Source organism: Vipera ursinii (assembly GCF_947247035.1).
Source record: "Vipera ursinii genome assembly, chromosome: 8".
Lineage (NCBI taxonomy): Eukaryota > Metazoa > Chordata > Lepidosauria > Squamata > Viperidae > Vipera > Vipera ursinii.
Genome location: NC_139519.1, coordinates 11230398 through 11252753, shown reverse-complemented (window position 1 = coordinate 11252753; position 22356 = coordinate 11230398). Strand labels below are relative to the sequence as shown.

At 38.2% G+C, this 22356-nt stretch overlaps 1 protein-coding gene across 3 annotated transcripts in view; it reads left to right on the top strand.

The window, feature by feature from the left end:
• Positions 1 to 22356, top strand: part of EBF2 (EBF transcription factor 2) — a 225915-nt gene that overhangs the window by 138156 nt on the left and 65403 nt on the right. For all 3 annotated transcript variants that reach the window (XM_083368400.1, XM_083368399.1, XM_083368398.1), the window contains exon 7: positions 21751 to 21832. In XM_083368400.1, the coding sequence (XP_083224526.1) occupies positions 21751 to 21832 (82 nt within the window). The remainder of the gene's footprint in view (positions 1 to 21750; positions 21833 to 22356) is intronic.

The window sequence follows — 22356 nt, the reverse complement described above, 5'->3', positions numbered from 1 at the left end:
ATAATTAATGTAATTATATTTAAATGAAATGGAATTCAGATTGGGTCTAGATTCTATCCATATATCTATATCTATATCTATATCTATATCTACAGTATATCTATATCTATATCTATATCTATATCTATATCTATATCTATATCTATATTTATATCTCTATCTTTATCTCTATCTCTATTTGTGTGTGTGTGTGTGTGTGTGTGTGTGTGTGTGTATGTTTCTGGTTTTGCTCATTTATACATTGCTAAAGCACTCGTCGGAAACACCCAAGAACACTTTGAAAAGATCTAAATGTAATTCTATGAGCAATCAAAACTTTAGCTATGCATGTACACACACATTTGGGTCATGTGGAAAGGAAAGAAAAGTGTGTGTGGTCCAATTAATTTTAGAATTTGTCCTATTTAACCTGGAACTCAGGAGTTGCAGACTTTGATAGCAAAGAGCAAATTCATGAAACCTGAAAAAGAATGAAGGAAACTGGCTTAGCTGTTTCAGAAGTCTCTAGGTGATTTTGACTTGATGAATAATGACCTCTAACAGGCCAAATGTGTTCATTCCTTAACCCACTTTGACAAATAAAGCACTGAGTCCTTAGTCTAATTTCTCATCCAACAAGCTCTTCCTAATGATAATTCTACTCCCTTGCTGGCATTGTCCATTTGCCTTGATATCTCGTTCTTCTAGCAGCTCTTTAATTATTGAAGATGCAAACATCTGGATGAAATAAACCAAGGAAATATCTAGCAAGCATTGCATGTAATCCAAAGCTTTCCTTTAACCCCCCCTCCCCTTCACCAAAGATTTATGATTGGGGCTGGGGAAGGGAGGAAACTGAACTAGGAATAGATGCCAAATTTACATGATCTAGCAAGAGTCCTAGGCTCCTAGGAATATAATTTTGAGAAGCATTAGAACATTACCATGAAACATTAAAAAAATTGTTAGCAGATATAGCACACCCAGGTAAGATGAGCCTCACAATGAAAGGACTAAAAGCCACTGTTGCCCCTTTCTGGATATGCAAACTAAATATAAATATTCTCAACAAGAATCACACAAATACAATTTATAATGTTCCAAAATGTAAAACAGAGATGAACAAGCCTAGACACAAGGGTATTCTAGAGTTGTGTCAGGCACAAAGGATGAGTACGTACATTACATCACAGCACAGAAGATTAATTTAAGCCTATACTCAAGAATCTGATGAACTAAAGTTCAATACTAAACTGGTACCAGACAAGCGTCAATGGAATTCAAGACAGGTTGGACTTGGATCATTTGTGACAATGTAAGGACTCTAAGCTGATGACACATTTAATTCCACCCACAGCTCTGCCTGCTCTTCTTCTACAGTATGTGAAAAAAGAGCAAGATGGCAGCCATATCTTTTTGTCCCTAACTTTGTGGATACCCCTACTAGGACTCACAAGCCATGCTATTGCAATTTCCATTTCCCAAAATAATGCAATTTCCATTGCTTTGTTTGCATATAATCTCGGAGAAGTATGAAATGATATGGGGAAAAGACAGTTGGTTAAAAACTTACATCAAATGTGGAGAAGAATTACCTATGTAGAGCAGATGTGCCCAACCCTCAGTCCATGGACTGGTGTTTTATCCACCCCCCTGAAGCTTTGCACCGGCTCACCACAGGGCTGCGTGCTTAGCCCCTACCTGTACTCATTGTACACATACGATTGTGTATCATCTGACCCATCTACTGTGATAATTAAATTCGCAGATGATACCACCATAGTGGGTCTTATTACAGGTGGAGATGAAACAGCATACAGGGGGGAGGTACAAAAACTATCCATATGGTGTTCAGAGAACAACTTGCACCTGAACATCGGCAAGACAAAAGAGATGGTGCTAGACTTCTGGAGGAAAAGAGAGGAACCTGCCCCACTTTACATCGGGGGGGCTGTATGGAGAGAGTTTCCTCCTTTAAATTTCTGGGAGTCTACCTCTGTGAAGATTTTACCTGGAAAGTTAATACAACCCAGGTGGCCAGAAAGGCCCAACAGAGACTCCACTTCCTCAGGGTTTTGCGGAAGAACAGGGTAGAACAACGGCTAATGACCTTCTTTTACCGGTCTACTATAGAGAGCGCCCTCTCGCACTGTATTGTGGTTTGGTATGCTGGCCTGACAGTTGCAGATAGGAAAGTATTACAGAGGGTGGTGAGCACAGCAGAAGACATTGTGGACTGTGCCCTGACACCACTGGATGACATTGCCAGGGCTTGCTGTCTTGGAAGAGTGAGGAAAATTCTCAGGGACAACTCACACCCTGGTCGGTATCTCTTTACTCTCCTACCATCAGGTAGGAGATACAGGAGTATAGCCAGCTGTACCAACAGGCTGAAGAACAGCTTTTATCCATGGGCTGTCAGGCTCTTGAACGGGAAATAATTTTATAATTTTATGTATGATTGACTCACCAGGCCGGTGTGTTGTGCAATTAGCTCACATGGTGTAACAAGACGGTGGGTTTGTTGTCACTCTGAGTTGTGGTGGTGGGGGGCACGAAGGGAGGCTCAGCCAATCTCAATGTATACATGGTTGTACTTTGACAATAAAGGTTCATTCACCAGTCCGCAGCATGCCAATAGGTGGGCTACACAAACAATTAAAGCTCCATCCTTGGGATGCAGGCAGTATTCAAAACCACACCCCCTCTGGTCCATGGGAAAACTTTTCTTCATGGCACCGGTCTCAGGTGCCCAAAAGGTTGGAGACCTCTGATGTAGAGGACCAACTCTGGGCCTCTGAAAAAATTCCAGGTGACTTCTCAGCTGTTTAACGAGAATCCATAAATATGTCCAAAAAGTGGAAGGCTTGATATCTCCTCTTTAAATATATGTTTTTTAAAAATTTGTTTGATCCAAACTATTCCATCTCCTTCCATGTGGCATTGTAATTCTTAATGAAGGTTGACAGCCACATTGTTTTTTTTTACAGGATTCATGCATTCCACCTGTTTAAAATGGCAAGGAATAGGCCCCCCCATCCATACCCCAAACCAGAACCCTCAGAAATATTTGGAATATCTTGTGAGAATCAGCTGTGCTCTGTACATTATATAATGAGCATTTCCCATGGAGGACTCTTGTCATAGCTATGTATGATTTACTCTAATGCTTTTTCTTCCTTTTCATCAGGCATTGTGGCAAAAGGGTGGGAATTAATTCTAGCATGTCCACATATCATCTGTAATTGGATGATTCAATTGTTCTTGACAGAGACACACTGCAGGATGATGAAGCTTTGATGAGATTTTCATGCATAAGAAGCTGCCTTATTCCAACTCCCTCAGTGGTGGGATTCAGCTGGTTTGCATCACTTTGGCAGAACTGGTAGCTAATTTTTTGTTGCCCAGGCCCAGAATGGATTTCCGGAAGTGGCATCCACACAGAGAACTGCTTGTTTACATATTTGAATCCCACTATTGAACTCAGCCCTTTAGTTCATCTAGCTTTACTTTGTTTACCATGGATGGTAGCATCTCCACAGGCTTGCTGAGAATGCTGAAGAACAAATCACGATCCTTCAGGATGTTTGTCTGTCTTGATTCATATTGTTAAGTGACTCTAGGTGTTTGTACTTCCTAAACTGATTCATGGATTGTTTTCTCCCTCTTTTTCTCTCTTATTATTCTGTTTCAAATATTCCTAAACACAAAAATAAATATTTGGTAGATGAACATCTATATATTTTAGGGTAGAATAAGCAGCTATATCTATTATCTATATATTTTAGGGTAGAATAAGCAGATCTATCACCTATCATTTGTCTGACTGTCTGACTACTATCTATCTGTCTGTCTGTCTATCTGTCTATCTATCTATCTATCTATCTATCTATCTATCTATCTATCTATCATCTATCTATCTATCTATATATCTATGTTTGTTCTCTATATCTCTCAATCATTATGTACTCTCTCTTCCTCCCTCCCTATAGACAAAGTGGGATCAAATATTATTTTACAGGAAAAAATGAGCATTTTGATCATTTTTTTAAAAAAACCTGATGCCAATAATATAATCTGGAACCTGATCTGCCTACTGGCTCACATTGCAATGCAAACTGACTAAATTCACACTAGCTGAACCAGTGTGCAAGCCAGAAATCATTTCAATTCTCTGAAGAATAACAAAAAAGGCATACAAAACAGACAAGACAAGAGTGCTGAAAATGTGTGTATTCATGGGAAGTATATTAAAAACATATTTTAAAACCACCATGCAAAAAATACATAATAAATGTACACATGTTTTCAGTACTGACTTCAAAAAAATAAGATCTTCAGAAGGATAAAACAAAAAATAGAAAATTAAAAAGCAAAGAAAAAAATAATTGCCATATATCCTTTTCAATTTAGAAAGTTGTAATTTTTTTTAATGTTCAGAAATAGTTGCTCTTAAACCATGGTTATTATTTTTTTTTGGTGCGGCGTATCCAGAGTATATGTGTAAACATTTCTCTAATTTGAAAAGGAAAATATGTACTATCACATTCTTGGAAAGGCAGAGGTATGTTGCATAGACACTCCAAAGATCAGTGGATCCACAGTGATTTGCTGTAAATGCCTCCTTTTTAGCAAGCATCAAAAACTGCGATGAACTGGATTTTACTCTGTCTGTTGCACTTTTAAAAAAGTGAATTCATCGGCCACATGTTTCTTTGAGCCTAAGCTCTCCAAGCATTAAAGTGATCCCCTTCATTCTAATTATTACTGAATACATCCAATACTAATGATGCTTAATTGTTCCACTAGAACACTGTCTGTTATTTTTGGCAGCCAGAATGAAAACACTTTCAGATGCCATCAAAAGAACTTGCAGAAACGTAGTGTGTCCACGGCAAACACGTGATAATATGCAAGGGTGTGTTAATATTACATCATTTCAACATCACGGAACGGTTTTGTGATCATTCCCAACCCAATTTTGTGGTTAAGTGAAATGCAATGAATTGAATATCGTCAGAAGGAACTTGTTGGCAACCGAAGACATTTTTATCTGTGCTCCTGAAAATAATTTACCTCAGTGATCTTTAATTTTCTAAGCTGCGTTATCTCTACATTGATCTTGACTTACCTCAATTTTTCCACAGGTTGAATTTGTATGCAGCGCCAAACAAAACTTTTTCATGTACCGATTTTTTATTTTTATTTTTTTTGGTAACACTGACTTAGCAGTTTATGAAAAAAAGGGAATGATCTCATCAAGATTCTTACAAATTAAAAAAAATCTGTGCTTATTAATTATGCAGGATTAGTCTAATTATAATTCAGCAAATTAATTAGCGACAGAAGGTGTTCTGAAACATTGGAGTACATTTGCATGTTAAATGGAGAGGCTAGTCTGTAATATATGTAAATTTATGCATGGCTTCATAGTTTTAATTTAAAAATTTGCAGCTGCATATGGTATGGGAGCAGGTGAAAAGTCAGTTTTAGTTTAACGATGCTAACAAACATTGGACGCTGTCCTGTCTTCAGGAATGAGAAGTCACCCATCTTGGCTATTCTATAAATCTGTCCTCAGAGTCTAATGTTGCATCAGTGTTCAAACTCAAGGTCAATATGGTGTCAAGGTAGGTATAAAAACACCAACTCAACAACTCTTTCGGAGATTAGGGGAAAATATAGGTGGACCAAAGAATCTTGATTACAGGTTGGCTCCCTTAGCAAATTTATGCATATTTCTTTCGGTATGATGGCAGTTTAGGGACTAGAACAGCTCTTGCCTTGTGCTGAAGCAAAAGCCTTTATCTGAGTGTTATATGCTCTGGCAGGTGTAAAATAGGTTGCTAACCTTGATTCTGTCTTTGGAACATTCAGCGCTCTCTCTCTCTCTTTTTACAGGAAAGTTATTATCAACTTTGAGCGCACTTAATAGGTTGGTCCCACCATCTGGCCACAATAATAAAACCATTGCACAAGTCAGTGGGTCTGTGTGTGAAGGTGTGTGTGTGGGGGGTGTATGTGGAAGCGATTAGTGTAACCAGTGCTCAGTCTTCCAGAGACATCTGGGGAAGAAGGGATTTCCTCGAAAGATAGGTAAAAGGTTGCACTCCGTGGTGGATGGATACAATCAACATTGGATAGGATGGAGTGGAGTTTGCAAAAAGGGTTACTAATGTCTGCAACAATGGCCTGACTTTTTAAATTACAGGTAGTCCTTGACTTATGACCATAATTGAGCCCCAAAGAAAGCTTGTTAAGTGAATTCTGACCCATTTTATGACCTTGCCTTGGCATAGTTGTTCAGTTATTAAAACGGCTGTTAAGTGAATCTAGCTTCCCCATTGACTTCCTAGTCAGAATGGTGCAAAAGGGGATGATCCCCTGACCCTGGGAGACCGCAGCTGTCATAAATATGAGTCAGTTGCCAAGTGTCTGAATTTGGACCACATGACCCTGGGGGATACTGCAACAGTCGTGAAAAATGGTCGTGTGTCACATACCAATGTAATAAATACCAAGCAATGCTAGGATTTAGATATGAGGCATCTAACAAATATTGAACTTGCTTATCAAGCAATGTGATTTTACCCCAAAGATGATGCCCCTTTTTAGGGAGTCATCTGGAAAACTGAAGATTCCATGGAGACCTGGAGGTTGAGATGTGTTAGGCCTCTCAGGTTAACCAGACAGGAGGCTTGACTAGATGAACTAATTCTACTTTACAATAAGGCTACAAGTAGAAAAATAGGGACCACTACGGTGGGAAGGTAACAGCGTTCCGTGCGCCTTTGGCGTCTAGTCATGCTGGCCACATGACCACGGAGACGTCCTCGGACAAGCGCTGGCTCTTCGGCTTTGAAATGGAGATGAGCACCGGCCCCTAGAGTCGGAAACGACTAGCACACATGTGCGGGGGAACCTTTACCTTTACCTTTTAATCCTGAACGTGCAAACTTACTGTGGCCACTTTTAACTGCTTGAGCCACTAGACTAGACCCTTCCTAGGTTTCTTTCTTTGACCTTTAAGCCACTGGAGTCTCCTGCCTTTTTTGTCTGATTGTTTCCTAAGCAGCATCTGTTCCTCTGGTTCCCAAGGTCATCTACCCAGTCCATTCAAAAATGTGAACCGGGCCGATCCAAAGTTCAGTCCATTCTCAGCCAGTCACTTTATTTCAATCAAACCTACCTCATAGGGATGTTATGATGGAGTTAAAAATCTCCATTTAATTACCCTGATCTGGAGGAGTAGCAGAAGACAGACAGACAGACAGACAGACAGACAGACAGACAGACAGACAGACAGACAGACATATAATAAATAAATGAACCTCTCTATCAATAAGGATTTTTTCAGTGGCAGGAATTAGAAAAAAGAATACCTTTCTGGCCTTTTGTGTGTAAATATGAATCTGTCAAATTTAATGCTACAAACTCTGAACAATTTCTGCAGTTTCCTTTGCCTATATCTCATGTATCTTGGTGAACACCTCAAGACCTTTGGAGAACTTCTAGTGGGTGTCCTCTGAAACTGAGGGATATGTCTTCTCTCTTAGTTTCTAAGTAACTAAGGTTTTTAGCTGGACTTTGCAGTGCTTTGGATTCCCTCCTCAAAAATTCTTTGGAGGATGTAGATATGTGGCAACAGTTTGCAACATACAAATGAAGCTATATCTTTAAAGAGTTGTATGATTCCTGGAAAAGATGTGGCTGTTTTAACAGGTTGCAAATAGGCACTATTTTCATGCTCCTGCACATTACGCAACATCTTTTGGAGACTGAACCTGGATAATTGTAATAATTAATCTCCAAAAACCCTATTATTGTGAAGACAAAAACTTGCCGGAGGTCTTCTCCACATGAGAGCTACACAGAGTTAGTGGCTTACCTTGTTCTTCTATCTGCAAAGTTCTGTTGCTTCATTCCAACCTCAGTTATATAATATACCCTCTGCTAAGCCACAATAGAGTTTGTTTGCCTTTCTTTAGTGTGCTATGTGAATGCAATCACTTTGATTTGCAAACAATGGCTCAGGACGAGCTGAGGATATAGCCAGTTATGGTTTAACGAGTAAATCGTGGATCTCTAGTGTAGAGCATGCCTTGAAATGTTTGGAATGAAATTACCCTCCTCCAAAACCTCTCACGTTTGTATAATCCCATCTATTTGTTTGCAAGTTGGTAAAAAGTTTTCTGTGTGTGTGTACATGTTTATAATGGGGATGTCCAGGGAGAGAAAAAGAAAGAAGCCCTGAAAAGCAAACTGCTTCATATTTGCAAAGCGCTCTCCAAAGACTTTTTGGAAGAACATTTGCAATTATAAGCATGCTGTTAGACTAGTGTTTCATTTTCAAGGCAAGCCCATGGAGTTCAATTATTATTTTTATTAATGGTGTCAGATTTTCATTGGAGTGCAAAAACAAGGCAGTTTTCCTTGGAGAGACTTTTCCTTCCAGCATGTGTTCGAGTGGCAAATGACCATCTTTGCAACAAACAAGCGCCTGCATCTAATGAGGGATGATTAGTACAGTCTCTCTGCTAGAAAACAAGAGATGAAAACTAGAAAGAGATGTCTGCACATGAGTGTTTGTGTGTTTGTGTGTGTGTGTGTAAAACTCCAAACAATTATCTTGTTACTGAAAATACTTTCTTGAGTGCAATATTCTGTACTTTCTACAGTGTATTGCTTTATATTAAAGCAAGGTTGGGTTCTTTGTCGGCTAGTTTTGTGTGTACAGTACTAAGCTATTAGCATGTTGTGTGAACCATGGTTAAAATCTCAATTGCTTTGTCTGTAATGCAATTCCCTTTGGTTAACTTTGATTTATGTTTAGCATGTTGTACGGATCTAGCTAATGATATTAATCGATTAAAAATATCTTCCCGAAATAATATCTGCACAGGCCGACATAAATATGCAGGGAGAGAGAGAGAGGGAGAGAGGGAGAGAGGGAGAGAGGGAGAGAGAGAGAGAGAGGGAGAGAGAGAAAGAGAGAGAGGAGAGAGAGAGAGAGAGAGAGAGAGAGAGAGAGAGAGAGAGAGAGAGAGAGAGAGAGAGAGAGAGAGAGAGAGATGGTGGAATATAATATTATATTTGGGCTTAGTAAACTTCCTTTTCCTTCAGATGGATACTTTGTTCATTGGTAACTGCTTTCATATATGTGTATTTGTGTTTGTATGTGGGCATTTGTGAGAGAGAAAGCCATAAAATATTGTACTGTTCAAAGCTGACACAATTGTGTTTTAAATTAGGAAATGTCACCACGTTTGAGTGGCAGCTATCTGAACTGATCTGATTGATAACTAACAAAGGCACTGATCAGCAAAGGACAAGGCTACTACAGGTAGACCTCGACTTATGACCACAACTGAGCCCAGAATGTTTGTTGCTAAGTGAGACATTTGTTAAGTGAGTTTTGTCCCATTTTACGCCCTTTCTTGCCACAGTTGTTAAGTGAATCGCTGCAGGTATTAAATTAGTAACATGGTTGTTAAGTGAATCCGGTTTTCCTATTGACTTTGTTAGTTAGAAGTTTACACAAGGTGATCACATGAGCCCGGGACATTGCAACCCCGTCATAAATATAAGTCACTTGCCAAACATCTGAACGGAGATGCCGTAATGGTTGTAAGTGTGAAAAATGGTCATGTCATTTTTTGTAGTGACATTGACATTTTGAACGGTGAACTGTTGAAAGTCGAGGACTACCTGTAGTATCCAAGGCTCTCACCGGCCATACACATACTCCAGGGCACTATTTGATGGTTTGAGTTGACTGCCAGGATATAACTGAGGAGGAACTTCCATAACTTCAAATAACCTACAACTGCGATCAACTTGACAAAATGTCCAGAGCTGCTTGTCCCAAAATGTGAAGCAGTGTTGGCACCCTTGATTTGCCTCTCTCTGTTACCCTATAGCAGGGGTCTTCAAACTTGGCCCTTTTATGACTCGTGGACTTCAACTCCCAGAATTCTTCAGCCAGGCACGCTGGCTTAGGAATTCTGGGAGTTGAAGTCCACAAGCCATAAAAGAGCCAAGTTTGAAGACCCCTGCCCTATAGCAATTAAGTTTATAGAGAAGGATAGAGAGCAAGCGTCTTCTCTTTTCCAGACTTACTGATGTGGAAAAAATGGATTTGTGGGTGAAATATTTATGGATCTATTTTATTAAAGGTTCTTAAAGTATCTAAACAGGAATGACACATTGCTTGCCAACATCTGCAGTTATGTCTGAGGTGTCAGTACAAAAACAACGACGCCCACCATTCTGCCAATTAAACACCCTGAATTTGTGGGCAAGAGAGTTGTTAAAGTATGTTAATTAGGGAGCTAGAAAGCTGCCTTATGCCAGCTAACATTATTAGTTATCCCTGCTCCCCAATATCTGGTTTATAATAGTTCTAATCTGCTCTGGTACTGTCTCATGCTGTTTCTGCTAAACTAATCCCAGGCTTAAACCCTCTGTGGAGGCTCTCTGTTCTTTTCATTTTCTTATCCTCTGCTAACATTAAATTACCATAATATCAACATTGCAGGATGAAGTTAATGGTTTGTTTTTTTATGGTAATGGAAGGGCATTATGCTCGGGACCTATCTAAGTTATAAACTATGGAATTTCATTCTAAATGTAACCTGGAGTTTTAAGTCAAATGAAGATGACATGCAGAGAACACCACATTCATGGTTTTGGAATGGGTTAGGGTTAGACACTCCATAATGTATGTCAATCCTAGTTCTTCAAGCATCTTGAGCAATTTAAGGGGTAATCTCTACTGTCCATGATTGCGTAATTATTCCAATCTAGTTATTTCCTGAGCTTCTAAACCTGATATGATGTTGGTCATATTGTATATTCTATGACCTCTGGGCTTCCGATTAATTCCTTTACCTGGATGGTACCTTTTCAAAATGTATAACATTTCTTTGGAATGATGCTCTGTTCTCCTTTTACTTGGAAAAAAAAAAAAGAAAAGGAGGCATTTCAGAGTGGCCCCAAAATAAGATCTACACAAAGAGACAGAAATATGCAAGGAAAGAGAGAGGAAGAGAGAAATACGGTGGGACACAATTTTTCTTTTTCACTTCATAGATTAAGCTGCCTACTATTCTAGATGTAATATATTAGTTTAATTGATGTGTGCACACACATACATGCGCATATATAGGCTTATTTATTCATTCATTCTTTTCTTCAAACTAGCTAATACGAATGACAGAATTTTATAGGGGATTGGATTGCCGTTCCGTTACTTGTTAGGAGATACTTTATAAATAAAATTGCTTATGAAATATTTATATGACCTGAAGAGAAACCAGAATATAAAACTGTGTATGCAGATATGTGCATGGCCTCTGGACTATCCCCAATATTGGGGATGAAATGAAAATATGGATGTTTGGCAATTACTACCATTTTGGGGAAAATAGTTGTATGAAGCCTCCACTTCACGTTAACCTCCCTCAGTGATGTCTATGGAGATTCTCGGTCATCCAGGTCATGGTTGTCCCAAAGGTGCTTTTTCAAAAGGCAACTGGACTTTGTTTTTCCTTGAAAACATTTCGCTTCTCATCTCAGAAGCTTCTTCAGAAGAAAGACCAATTGCTTTTTGAAAGAAGCTTCTTGGATTCAAGGAAAACCAAAGTCCAGTTGCCTTTTGAAAATGCAGTTTTGGAATTCCCTCACAAGAAAGTCAAAATATCCAACCTTGTGTGGAAAAGAAACAAGAATGCTTTGAAGAAGGAATTCAATAGTTATTATGTAAACATTAGCCCTAGAAAGGAGAGAGGAATAAGATAGAAACTCAAGACTGATCCCCCTTAGACTTTCAGGATTGTGTTATATCCTGCAACAATAAACCATAGTTTCAGTAGCTCTTGTGCAATCTTTTTTTTTCTGGTCAGACTTATCTCAAAGAGCTGTCATCCAGCCCCTTCTGGAATTTCATGTCAATGGAAATGGAGATGAAACATTGCAAAAAGAAAACATTGACCACGTCCTGAATTTTGTTTGTATATTTGAAAACGAAATTGGCCTTAGTTTGACATCCCAGAAATCTCAATTTGTAAAGAGGAATTTAACAGAAGTCTAATCCATCATTGGCAGTTTGGTGGCTCAGTGGTTAAGATGTTGTCTGGAAAGGCAGCAGTCCGGGTTTGAGACCTGAGTTCCGCAGTATGGGGTGAGCTCCTGTCCTCACCTCAGCTCCTGCCAACCTAACAGTTCAAAAGTATGCAAATGCAAGTAGATAAACAGGTACCACTTCAGTGGGAAGGTAACAGCACTCCATGATGTCATGCTGGCCACATGACCACAGAAATGTCTTTGGAGAGCATAGGCTCAATGGCCTTGAAACAGAGATGAGCATCTCCCACTATTGTTGGCACAGACTAGCGGAGTAAAATCTGCAGGGACTCCTTTACCTTTATTTTTTTACCTAATCCATCATCCCCTGGAAATCTGCCTTGATTATGGAGCAAAACCTTGTTGTTTTGCTGTGCCTTAACCAGAAGCCCCAAAATTTGGGTAAGAACTTTGAGACGCAAATGAAATGAAGCCCGATATGTCATACTTTTATCATCTATTCCAGGCTGCCAAGCAGTATTTCTGTAGTTTGCTCTGGCTACACTTCAGAATCTAGATATTACATGGTCTTAAAAGTCTATGAAGGCAACAAGAAATCCATGCAGCACTTTCTCGGCGTGAGCTTCTTGTTCACATAACTTAATGCCAAGGGCAACCTCTTTTGTCGATCAAATTCTAGAGGAGATAGTTTGTGGCAACTGAAAAATAGCTTTTGTAACTTTGCAAACTATGTCCCAGATCATAACATCACAACAATGTACCAGCTGATAGAAGAGAAAGGATTAATTCAAAGAAGAGATTTCCATTCCATTTAGTCTGTGCTTGGAGGGAGAACAAATTCAGCCATCTAGTTTGAAGAAAGGAATTCGATTCTGAAATATATAATGAAGCAAGGAGCTATTCTTAAATGCACCCATTTATTCCTTTGCATCAGGAAAGACCATAAATTTTGTGGATTTGACAGTTTGTAAAGGTAAAGAAATTAGTTTTTCTTTAGATTCCCCTTAAGGTCAGCATTATGTTTTCTTTTATATTGCTTCTAGAGTAATTAATAAGCCTACAAGGAAATTGCAGAATTTCTGATGCTCAATCTTTCATATTCCCCATGATTTTGTAATGAATATTTCAAAGTCAAAGTCTTACATAATTAGTCTTTTGTAATGACAATAACAAGCCAGGATCAATTCATACCCTCAAATCTTGGTTTGCCTTATTATTTATTTTACGTATACCATTTTTCATTGAGAAGATGAAAAGATAGGCAGCTTAAAAAACTTTTTAAAAATAATAAAACATAACAAACTCTGGTTTAAGCAAATCATAGCTTGGATATCACCGGGAATATTGTCAATTGAAAATCAGAACCAGAGGCAAAGGAAAAGGAAAGAACAGTGAAAATAATATTGTGCAAAACAATTCTCCACTTTTTTTCTACCTGCTCTCATTCAGTTTGCTGAAAGAGGATTAGCTTTTGAAATTTCTTTCAAAGAAGAAGAGAATGTTGATAACATTCTTAGGAGGGGAACGTGGCAATTTTGTAATCATCAAGTGACAAAATGGCCGAGAGGTAGTTGGGGAATGTCCTGTCTATCATTGCATTGTATTTTCACTTGTCCATCAAATTTCATAGGAAAGAAGCTTCTTTTTTATGTTTTTCCAGTTGGGAATTATGAGTAATATCATTATCGGAACCAGCACTCTTGCCCATCTCCAATGATCAAATAAGCTCAAAAAATACCAGCTAGAGAATTCTGAAAGAAATTATTGGGTGTCCAGAAGAAGAAAAGAGATTAAAACAAAAACCAGTTACGCAGGGGAAGAAAACTTTTGAGAAATTACAAAGAGAAATCAGCAAAACATTAAATAGAAAATGGTGCAAGGCAACACTTGTTTGCATAGTAGGAAATTACGTTGTTTTGTAACATCTGAACAAAGCTAACAAGACATGTGATTATAAGTGTTTTTCCTAGGCTGGAAGCTGGACTTTTATTCTAAATGTTCCCCTTCATATAGAAAACTGAATTATTATGGAGAGAGGAATAATTTTTATTTCCCTTTCCTTTTCATGCCTGAATATACCCAGTGCCCTCAGTCCCATCTCAATTCTCCATCTTAATAAACATTGTTAGACACCCATAACCTGTTCCAACTTACCTCTTATTTTGGATGGAGAGGTCAGGGTGGGGTCTTTATTCCATTAAAAAGAACAAAAAGAAAAAGAAAAGAAAGAATGGAAGATAATTTTAAAAGAAAAGAAAAAGAAGAAAGAGCACAACAGACAATTGTGTATGTATAAGGATTTCTCTGTTCTTTAGAATGGCATTTGAGGAAGTTGATGGATCAAGTTCCAAAGCTACTTTCAGGGAAGGAAGGAAGGAAGGAAGGAAGGAAGGAAGGAAGGAAGGAAGGAAGGAAGGAAGGAAGGAAGGAATTTTGATTAGTTTGTCCTTCTTTGCTCAATTGAAGGTAATAGCTATACCCCCCAACTGTCTTGTCCCTGGAGATTTCAGGTTTAAATCCGGAAGCCAGATATCAAAGTTAGAATCTGATTGCATTCTGTATTAGTTGAAGTTTGTGAGTGATCTTCAGTGTACTGTAGTGTCATAGGTAACACATTGGAGTAATCCAGGTAAGGGGATATTAAGTGTAAGCACTTTTTAAGGGGCAGAACAATGTGGTTTATTTCCCCAGACTTCATACAAATATGGTTCAGCATATGAAAGGATCAGCTGGATTGATATTTTTCATTCAAGGCAATCAGTCTAGTAAATTAAAAATCTAATCCCAAGCTTTACTTCAGTAGTTGAGATTTTCCCAAATGCTCCTGCTTGCTAAGCCATTGAGTGTTTTTTTTTAGGAAAAAAAACCCCTTATATTGACTGAGGATGTGATAAGATAAAAATGAGGGACTCAAATTAGCAATATGCTTCGTAACCGCTCAGAGGTTTAAAACGATAATGCCTTTAATAAAATGCCTAGTTTGGTATTAAGTTACAACTAACTTTAACTAAACTTGGAGCCAAGCTTGAGCTATGAGAAAGGAATCAGCCAAACAAAGCTACTTGCTCTATTTTCTTGTCATCTGTGCCTGCTAACTCTCTTATTTTGAGATCTTGGGTGATCCATCAAGACCATAACCTCTTTGTGGAGGTGGGATGCCAACTTAATCCTGGTGGAGGCATACTTTTGTGGAGATGGTCCATTGATTTGGGGAATAGTGCCACTTCCTCCAAAATGTCTATGGAGATTCTTACTCATCCAGGTCATGGTTGTCCCAAAGGTGCTTTTCCCAAGGCAACTGAACTTTCTTGTTTTTCCTTGAAGACGTTTCGCTTCTCATCCATGAAGCTTCTTCAGCTCTGAGAAGCAAAATGTCCTCAAAGAAAAACAAGAAAGTCCAGTTGTCTCAGAAAAATCACCTTTGGGACTCCAAAGGCAATGAGGGATAATCTCAAGCCCATTTTGGAGAAGGACATGAGCATAGCTGTGATTCCAACAGCAAGGGTTAACTTTCTCTTGAGTAATCAGAGAAGGAAATTACAGTTTGGATCTAATGCTACAGGCTGGTGATCCTACTAATGGAGTGTGTGATACACAGCATCTAAATGTATATATGTCCGTTTCCTAGCTGAACGAGCCAGCATTGTCTGAACATGCTTCCATGTAGCCAGTAGGACAATATGCTGAAGGCAAACAGAATGCTGTTACTTTCTCCCTGGTGCTATCTATTTATCTACTTGTATTTAGTTTTGAATTGTTAGGTTGTCAAGAGCTGAAGCAAAACCAAGAGCTCATCCATCACAGGATGCTTGGTCTCAAACTGCCAACCTTCCTGTTGACAAGCCCAATGTCTTAGCTGCTCTGTCATTGTGTCTCTTCCCCACCCATCTATTCTCAACAATGAAATGAAAATATCAATATTCCCAGCTCCTTCTGTAAGGTTGCCTGGTTCTCCTTCCTAAGTCTTTCCCAACATCAATTTAACAATGAAACTCCAGAACACGGCAAGTAAATATTTCAGTCATTGTCATACAATGATATTCGTTGCCCATTGTTTCTGGATTCTTTGCAGATTTTACTTTTTTTTAATGAAAATAAAAAATTCATTTATGCAGTGAAAAAAAAGTCAGTGTTTTCAAGTATTATGTATACAACATATTGTATCATTTTAAATATTTTTTGTTCCTCCTAATAACATTTGGTATTTAAGAATAATTGTAAATGAGTCAGATATGTCATATTTCCTTTGTGTCTGTTTTTTAAAAAAAAATATAGTTTGGGAAGTTGACAAACTAGAATTTTATTGCAGATATAACACTTTAATATGTGCAGGGACACATTTTTTTTCTCCCTTGTTTTTTTTATTTCTTTTGTGTTTGTGTGTATGTGCATATATGTTTTATTTTCTTGTTGGTAAACCTTGGGAAAAATATATATCTTTCTCCTTTAAAGTTCTAATTCAAAGCATGAATGTGTGAGTTCTAGAGGGACTTTGGGACTGCGGTAAAAATTCGTTGTCATAGTAACAGAAAGGGAACTAGGCCTAGCTCACCTGGGACTTTAACTTACTGCAAAAGCTTTTTTTTTTTTTAGACAAGCACTCAGCAAGGGAAATAAATAAATAAATTGTTCGTTGAGTTCCCAGTTGACTTTCAATGCCCACCCCTCCTTCCAACCATTTCCCTCTTCTATAAATGCATTTTATTTTGTCCTGCAGCCTTCATAAATTTTCTGTGTCCCAGTTAAATCTGTGGGCTTTTTTTTCACCCTCTTGCAATTTAAATGCACCACTAAGATGACGGGATAGACTCTTCTTCTCACATTCTCTCCCTCCTCCCTTCCCTTTCTCTCCCCTCTTTTCCCTCTCACCCCCCCCCCCCGTCCCCCAATCATCTCTCTCGGAAAAAAATTTCCAAGTACAATGGAGTAAAGATATTCCTAAACAGCAGAAAGGTGAACCTATTCCTGCAGCATTTTGAATATATATATATATATATATATATATATATATATATATATATATATATATATATGTGTGTGTGTGTGTGTGTGTGTGTGTGTGTGTGTGTGTGTGTGTGTGTGTTTAGCGGAATCCATTTGACTGCCTTTTACAGTTCTAATTTTGGCAAAGTTCAGATAAAAAGCCAACGCTCTGCATAATTATCTTGTGAGCAATAGAAATATGAGTTTTTCCAGGGTGCTTTTGGACTTCTCAGTCTAAGCTTTAAATATCCCAGTCTAGCCCAAAGCCTTAGTGTTGCATGATAGTTTCTTTTCCTAATACCCACCAAGCTTGACCCTGCTTAGCTCTGGAGCCCATACCTGCTCAGCCAGACCCCCTGAGGCTGCGTTCAGTTTTACAGTTTCCCCATGCATAGCTAATGTAGCGCAGGATTGTAGGCTACAAAACAAAATGCTATTCACACTTTAACCTCTCCTTATTATGTGAATACTTTTCTGCTGTTTCAGTTAGAGATACGATATCCAGACCCCAAATTATGGAATAATGTTCAGCATTTGCAATGATTGGCAAAATACCCATTTTTCTTGGAACACATTTTCACTGTGGATATATTTATGCAGATATCAGTTAAGAAATTAACGGTCAAATCCTTTTATCTGTGAGATGCCATCTTCTTTTTCTCTTGCCCACCCCACCCATCCATACTCAATTTTTGGATCATATTGTGTAGCTGTCATTGCTAGGCATGATGCTTTGAGATTTTCTCAGGTCATATATTTAATGCAAAAATGAATGCAAGTTCCAGTAGCCCGACCAATGCCCAAACAATGGAGCATCAATTGCCATGGCTTGTCTTGTCTTTTGTTTAAAAGCTAAAGGTTTCCTTCAAGTTGATTTTGAGTCTTGGTGACCACATGTCATGTTCATGGCAGCTATATAAAATAATATGCCATTGTTGTCTTCAATGGTTTATTTTCATTTCCCAATCCAGCCTCCTTGGATTTCTTGAGTTTCTTTTATCTAAGTTCTGAGGGAATAACCAAGTTTGGCTAAATGTAGCTACCTGCTTTAGCCAGCTCTTGTTTTGTTTTCCTTTAATTTTTACAGAATGCCTTACAGAGCAAAATTACAATCAGCCATGTCCAATGTATTTATTTCACATTTGTTTGTTTAACATTTATTCATCAAATTAAAATTTCAAACTCAAACAAACAAAATAAAATAAATAAATAAAATGTGACAGGGACAATAGGCACATTTAATACACTTATCCACACCCACTTAAGGACATCTTAAATATGGAGTGAAGTCCACAGAAGTTGGAGTTAAAACTATGAGCGTTAGTAGCTGAGACAACTGAATTGGGTAGAATATTCCAAACTTTGACAACTCTATTACAAAAATCAATTTTACAATCAACTTTAAAATGGTTTACATTTGGTTTAAAGCTATGTATTTATTATTTTATTTCCAACATATTTATTTCTATTGCATTCATCCCTAGCCAGTCACCCCCAACCTAGTGATCTGCAAATGTTTGAGGTTCTACCTTCAGAATTTCGAACTGCTAGAAATTCTACTAGTTGCACATTTAGCACATTGAAAGACCCAAGGCTGGAACAGGATGGTCAAGGTAGATAGAACTGGAGACTCCTGGGAAAATAAGATGCCAATGGTAGGATAACTCCATGCGTCCTTTCTATATAAAAGAGGAAACTTAAAAGAGGAAAGATGTACTAATAACGTTGCTGTGTTCTGATCAATAGTGGAATCTTTCCTGAAAACTTATTGCAGTGATGCTGAACAAAGACAAAATATAACATAGCGAGTTATTGGGAAGTAGCTGTCTGTTCTGTTGATAGGAAATCTTCCAGTATTGTCCATTTTTATAATGCTAGAGTTATTTTGCTCTGGGTTTAAAGGACTCAGTGAGTAGTTCTGCGTCTGTCCTTTTGAAAGCACAAATCTCAAGTACTCGTCTTCATTTGTTGTTTTTTTATAACATTTACTACTGAGAAGATTCCAGAGTAGTAAACTGGGCTTTTCTTTTGTAAAACATGAGCAAATGAAATTACATAGAACTAAAATGTTTATTTTATATGTCTTTTATTTACACCAACAGTGGACAATGTTGTTTCTACTGAGGCTTTATTCCCTTGGCTTTTTTCTTTGGGACTATAAAGCAGAGGAAGAGAAGGTAGAGGCAGAGATGTCTATTTCTGACTTTCCCATTTTTGTTTCTTTCCTGTTCTTTATACCTTCTTTTTCAAGCAATAGACACAGAAAAGACACAGAATTCTTACCAGAGCTCTCAAACTCCTACTGAAAAACCTGGAATTTGCTCAAGAACTAAATTGGCTTAGTGTCCCAGTGTGCTAACTCACCTACCCTTGATTTACAGTACCTTCTTGCTACTCCGAACAAATAATCTCTAGACAGTTGACCATAAAATATAAGTACCATTAGAAAAAGTAAAACACCTATAATAAAATTTAAATTAAGTTCAAATAGACAGACTAGAACCAAAGGTTAAAAACATAGGTGGATGGAGGCAGTTGCAAATAATAGTTGTGAAAGAACTGAAGAAGTCATAAAAGGTTTTAAGACTGATTAGCTTGGGCATGTGAAAAGACCTTCAGCTAACTTCCAAAGGTCTGACCAGTAATGTTTCATATGATGAAAAGAAATGTGTTATATGACCACATACCTCTTCATATTTATTAGTATATTTTTATTCTATTATTCAATTAAAACTCTAATGTTTCTTCTTCTTCTTCTTCTTCTTCTTCTTCTTCTTCTTCTTCTTCTTCTTCTTCTTCTTCTTCTTTTTCTTTTTCTTTTTCTTCTTCTCCTCCTCCTCCTCCTCCTCCTCCTCCTCCTCCTCCTCCTCCTCCTCCTCCTCCTCCTCCTCCTCCTCCTTCCACCTTCTGCATTTCTTGGAGATTTCTTACCCAACTACTAACCAAGCCTAATCCAGCAGATTTTTTTTTTTAGCCCAGACAAATTTGGCCAGGTGCCAACATCTCTTGAGACTGTTCCCACTCATATTTATCATACCACAATTCCACATATTAGGTCAAAAAGTAATATCTGACCTAAGAGAAGCTTATCAATTTCCTGATGGGACTTCTACTCTAGGATGCATCTGTCTTAATCCAACATGTTTAACATTTCAAATTAGCTCTTAAGCAGAACCACACCTAATTCCCACATCACAAATTTGCATTCTCCATCCAAGTAGCACATATAAAGTTGCATGCATACAGATAACATTGTGGTATGTAAAGACCTGGACTTGATTCAAAGGTTTTTTTTCCAAAGGGCAACAGGACTTTCTTTTTCTTTTTTTTCCCTTTAAAAACATTTCACTTCTCATCCAAGAAGCTTCTTCAGTTGCCCTTTGGAAGAGCACTTTTGGAACAACCATGACCTGGATGATTGAGAATCTCCACAGACATTTAGATGTGGACTTGAGAATACCAAGTACCAATTTCCAACAATTGTAGAATCAATTGTAGATAAAATTAGAAGGGGAGTATTATAAATGCTGCCTTACAGCACAAAATAAGGCAACCCTCTAGAATATATGTGGGCGGAAGGCTCTGTGAGCAACTGATGTATGTATTTCTATCATTTAAATTCCCAGAAGTCTTGTAAAATGACTTAAAGTGAAATGCAGAGGTTTGCCCTAGGCTACATAATGAACACAATATGCTCGGTAGAATTTTAACCCTTTGTCCCTGACAGGGGCACTCAACATCTCATCCATTGTACCTTTTGGATGTCATTGCTTTTTCTTCATGTTATCTTTCCTTCACTTTATGCATGCTTCTTTGCTAAATTTTATGAAGCTCACAAAAGAAAGAAAAGCATATTTTCCAGAATATGCATGGGCTGGAAGTAAGAGAGGGTGTGGGGGGGTGCGTACAAATTAGAAGAAAGTGTTGCTAAAATTAAGGAAAGTATAAAAATGAGGATACATGAGAGGGAAAAGCAAGGAAATAAGAGCCTGTTCTACAAAATGTTCTGTTGATGTATTTGAAAAGAAGAAGAAGAAGAAAGAGCAGAGAGGAAAAGAGTACATTTAGAGAAATGGTGTCAAAAATACAGGCAGTTTTTGTTTGGACTTCTAAAAATATGTGTCTGGATGTGGAAATCTTACAGAATGGAAATAATTTTTTTTTGGGGGGGGGGGGAAGTGAACGGAACCAAATTCAATTCTATGGCCCGTTCCAGATCTTAACTTGAAGGAACTGAACCCTGAAAAAATGTCTCTATCATTAAGATAAACATATTAAAGTACCCTGATGGAGTTCTAGCTTTGGTGTGGACCTTCATTGAGAAAGTCAGTTTTGCTACAGAGTAATGTCTGAATGTCCTTTACACTCAGGGAAAAGGGAATGAGGCGTTCCCTGTAGTTCTGCCTGTGTATTTGCATATATAAATTCATTCCCTTTGCATTCCTTCTACCTTTCCTTATGTGACTTCAGGGTGACAAAGCTCTGGTTCCCGATCATTTCATATCTTGCTTTACAGATGCAGCCAGAAATGTCATTTTAATCTGTTTTAATTGGCAGTCCCCTTTTCGACAGTTCAGCTGGTATCCCCCTGATGGTTCCCGCCACAGGGCACAAACACATTGGCGCAAAGCAACTAAATGATATTAGGCTTTAATTTCTTAAAAACGGAAGATGTCAAGCCCGTTCCCTTTTCTCCCCCTGCAGATTCTTCTTAAAATTCTTCCTCAAGTGCAACCAGAACTGTTTGAAGACCGCTGGAAACCCTCGAGATATGCGACGGTTCCAGGTAAGTGATGTGGGATCTGCTGTTAAGTAAGTAAGTTGTCTGTTGTTGTTTTTTTTTTCCTTTTCCCCTGGCAGTATCTCTCTGTTGCTCATCACTGACGCTGCAGGTAATAAATGAGATGACAGTAAATGATAACCCCCTCATAGATTGTGGAAGGCTTTTGTTTTCTGTGTTTATCATGTTCATTCCTTGCTTCCTCCCATTTTGGGGGATGGGGGGGAGGAAAATCCTCAAGAGACATTGCACCTGTTCTGTTCCAGCCTATGACCGGCCCTGTTTGAATGTCAAGGACAACCCCCTTTTATAATCAACAGGCTGGAAAAAAACCAACCAAATTTATTTACAAAGAGTTCAAACAAAAGTTAAACGAAAAGTTCAAACAAGACAATAGGTTAAACAAGAGTTAAACAAGAATAACAGACCAGGACTCTAGCAGAAGATCTTCAAACAGTTGCCTTCAGCAACCAGCACCTCCCACACATTCCCCTTTTATCAGCAGTCCCAAGGCATGGCTTCTCATTGCC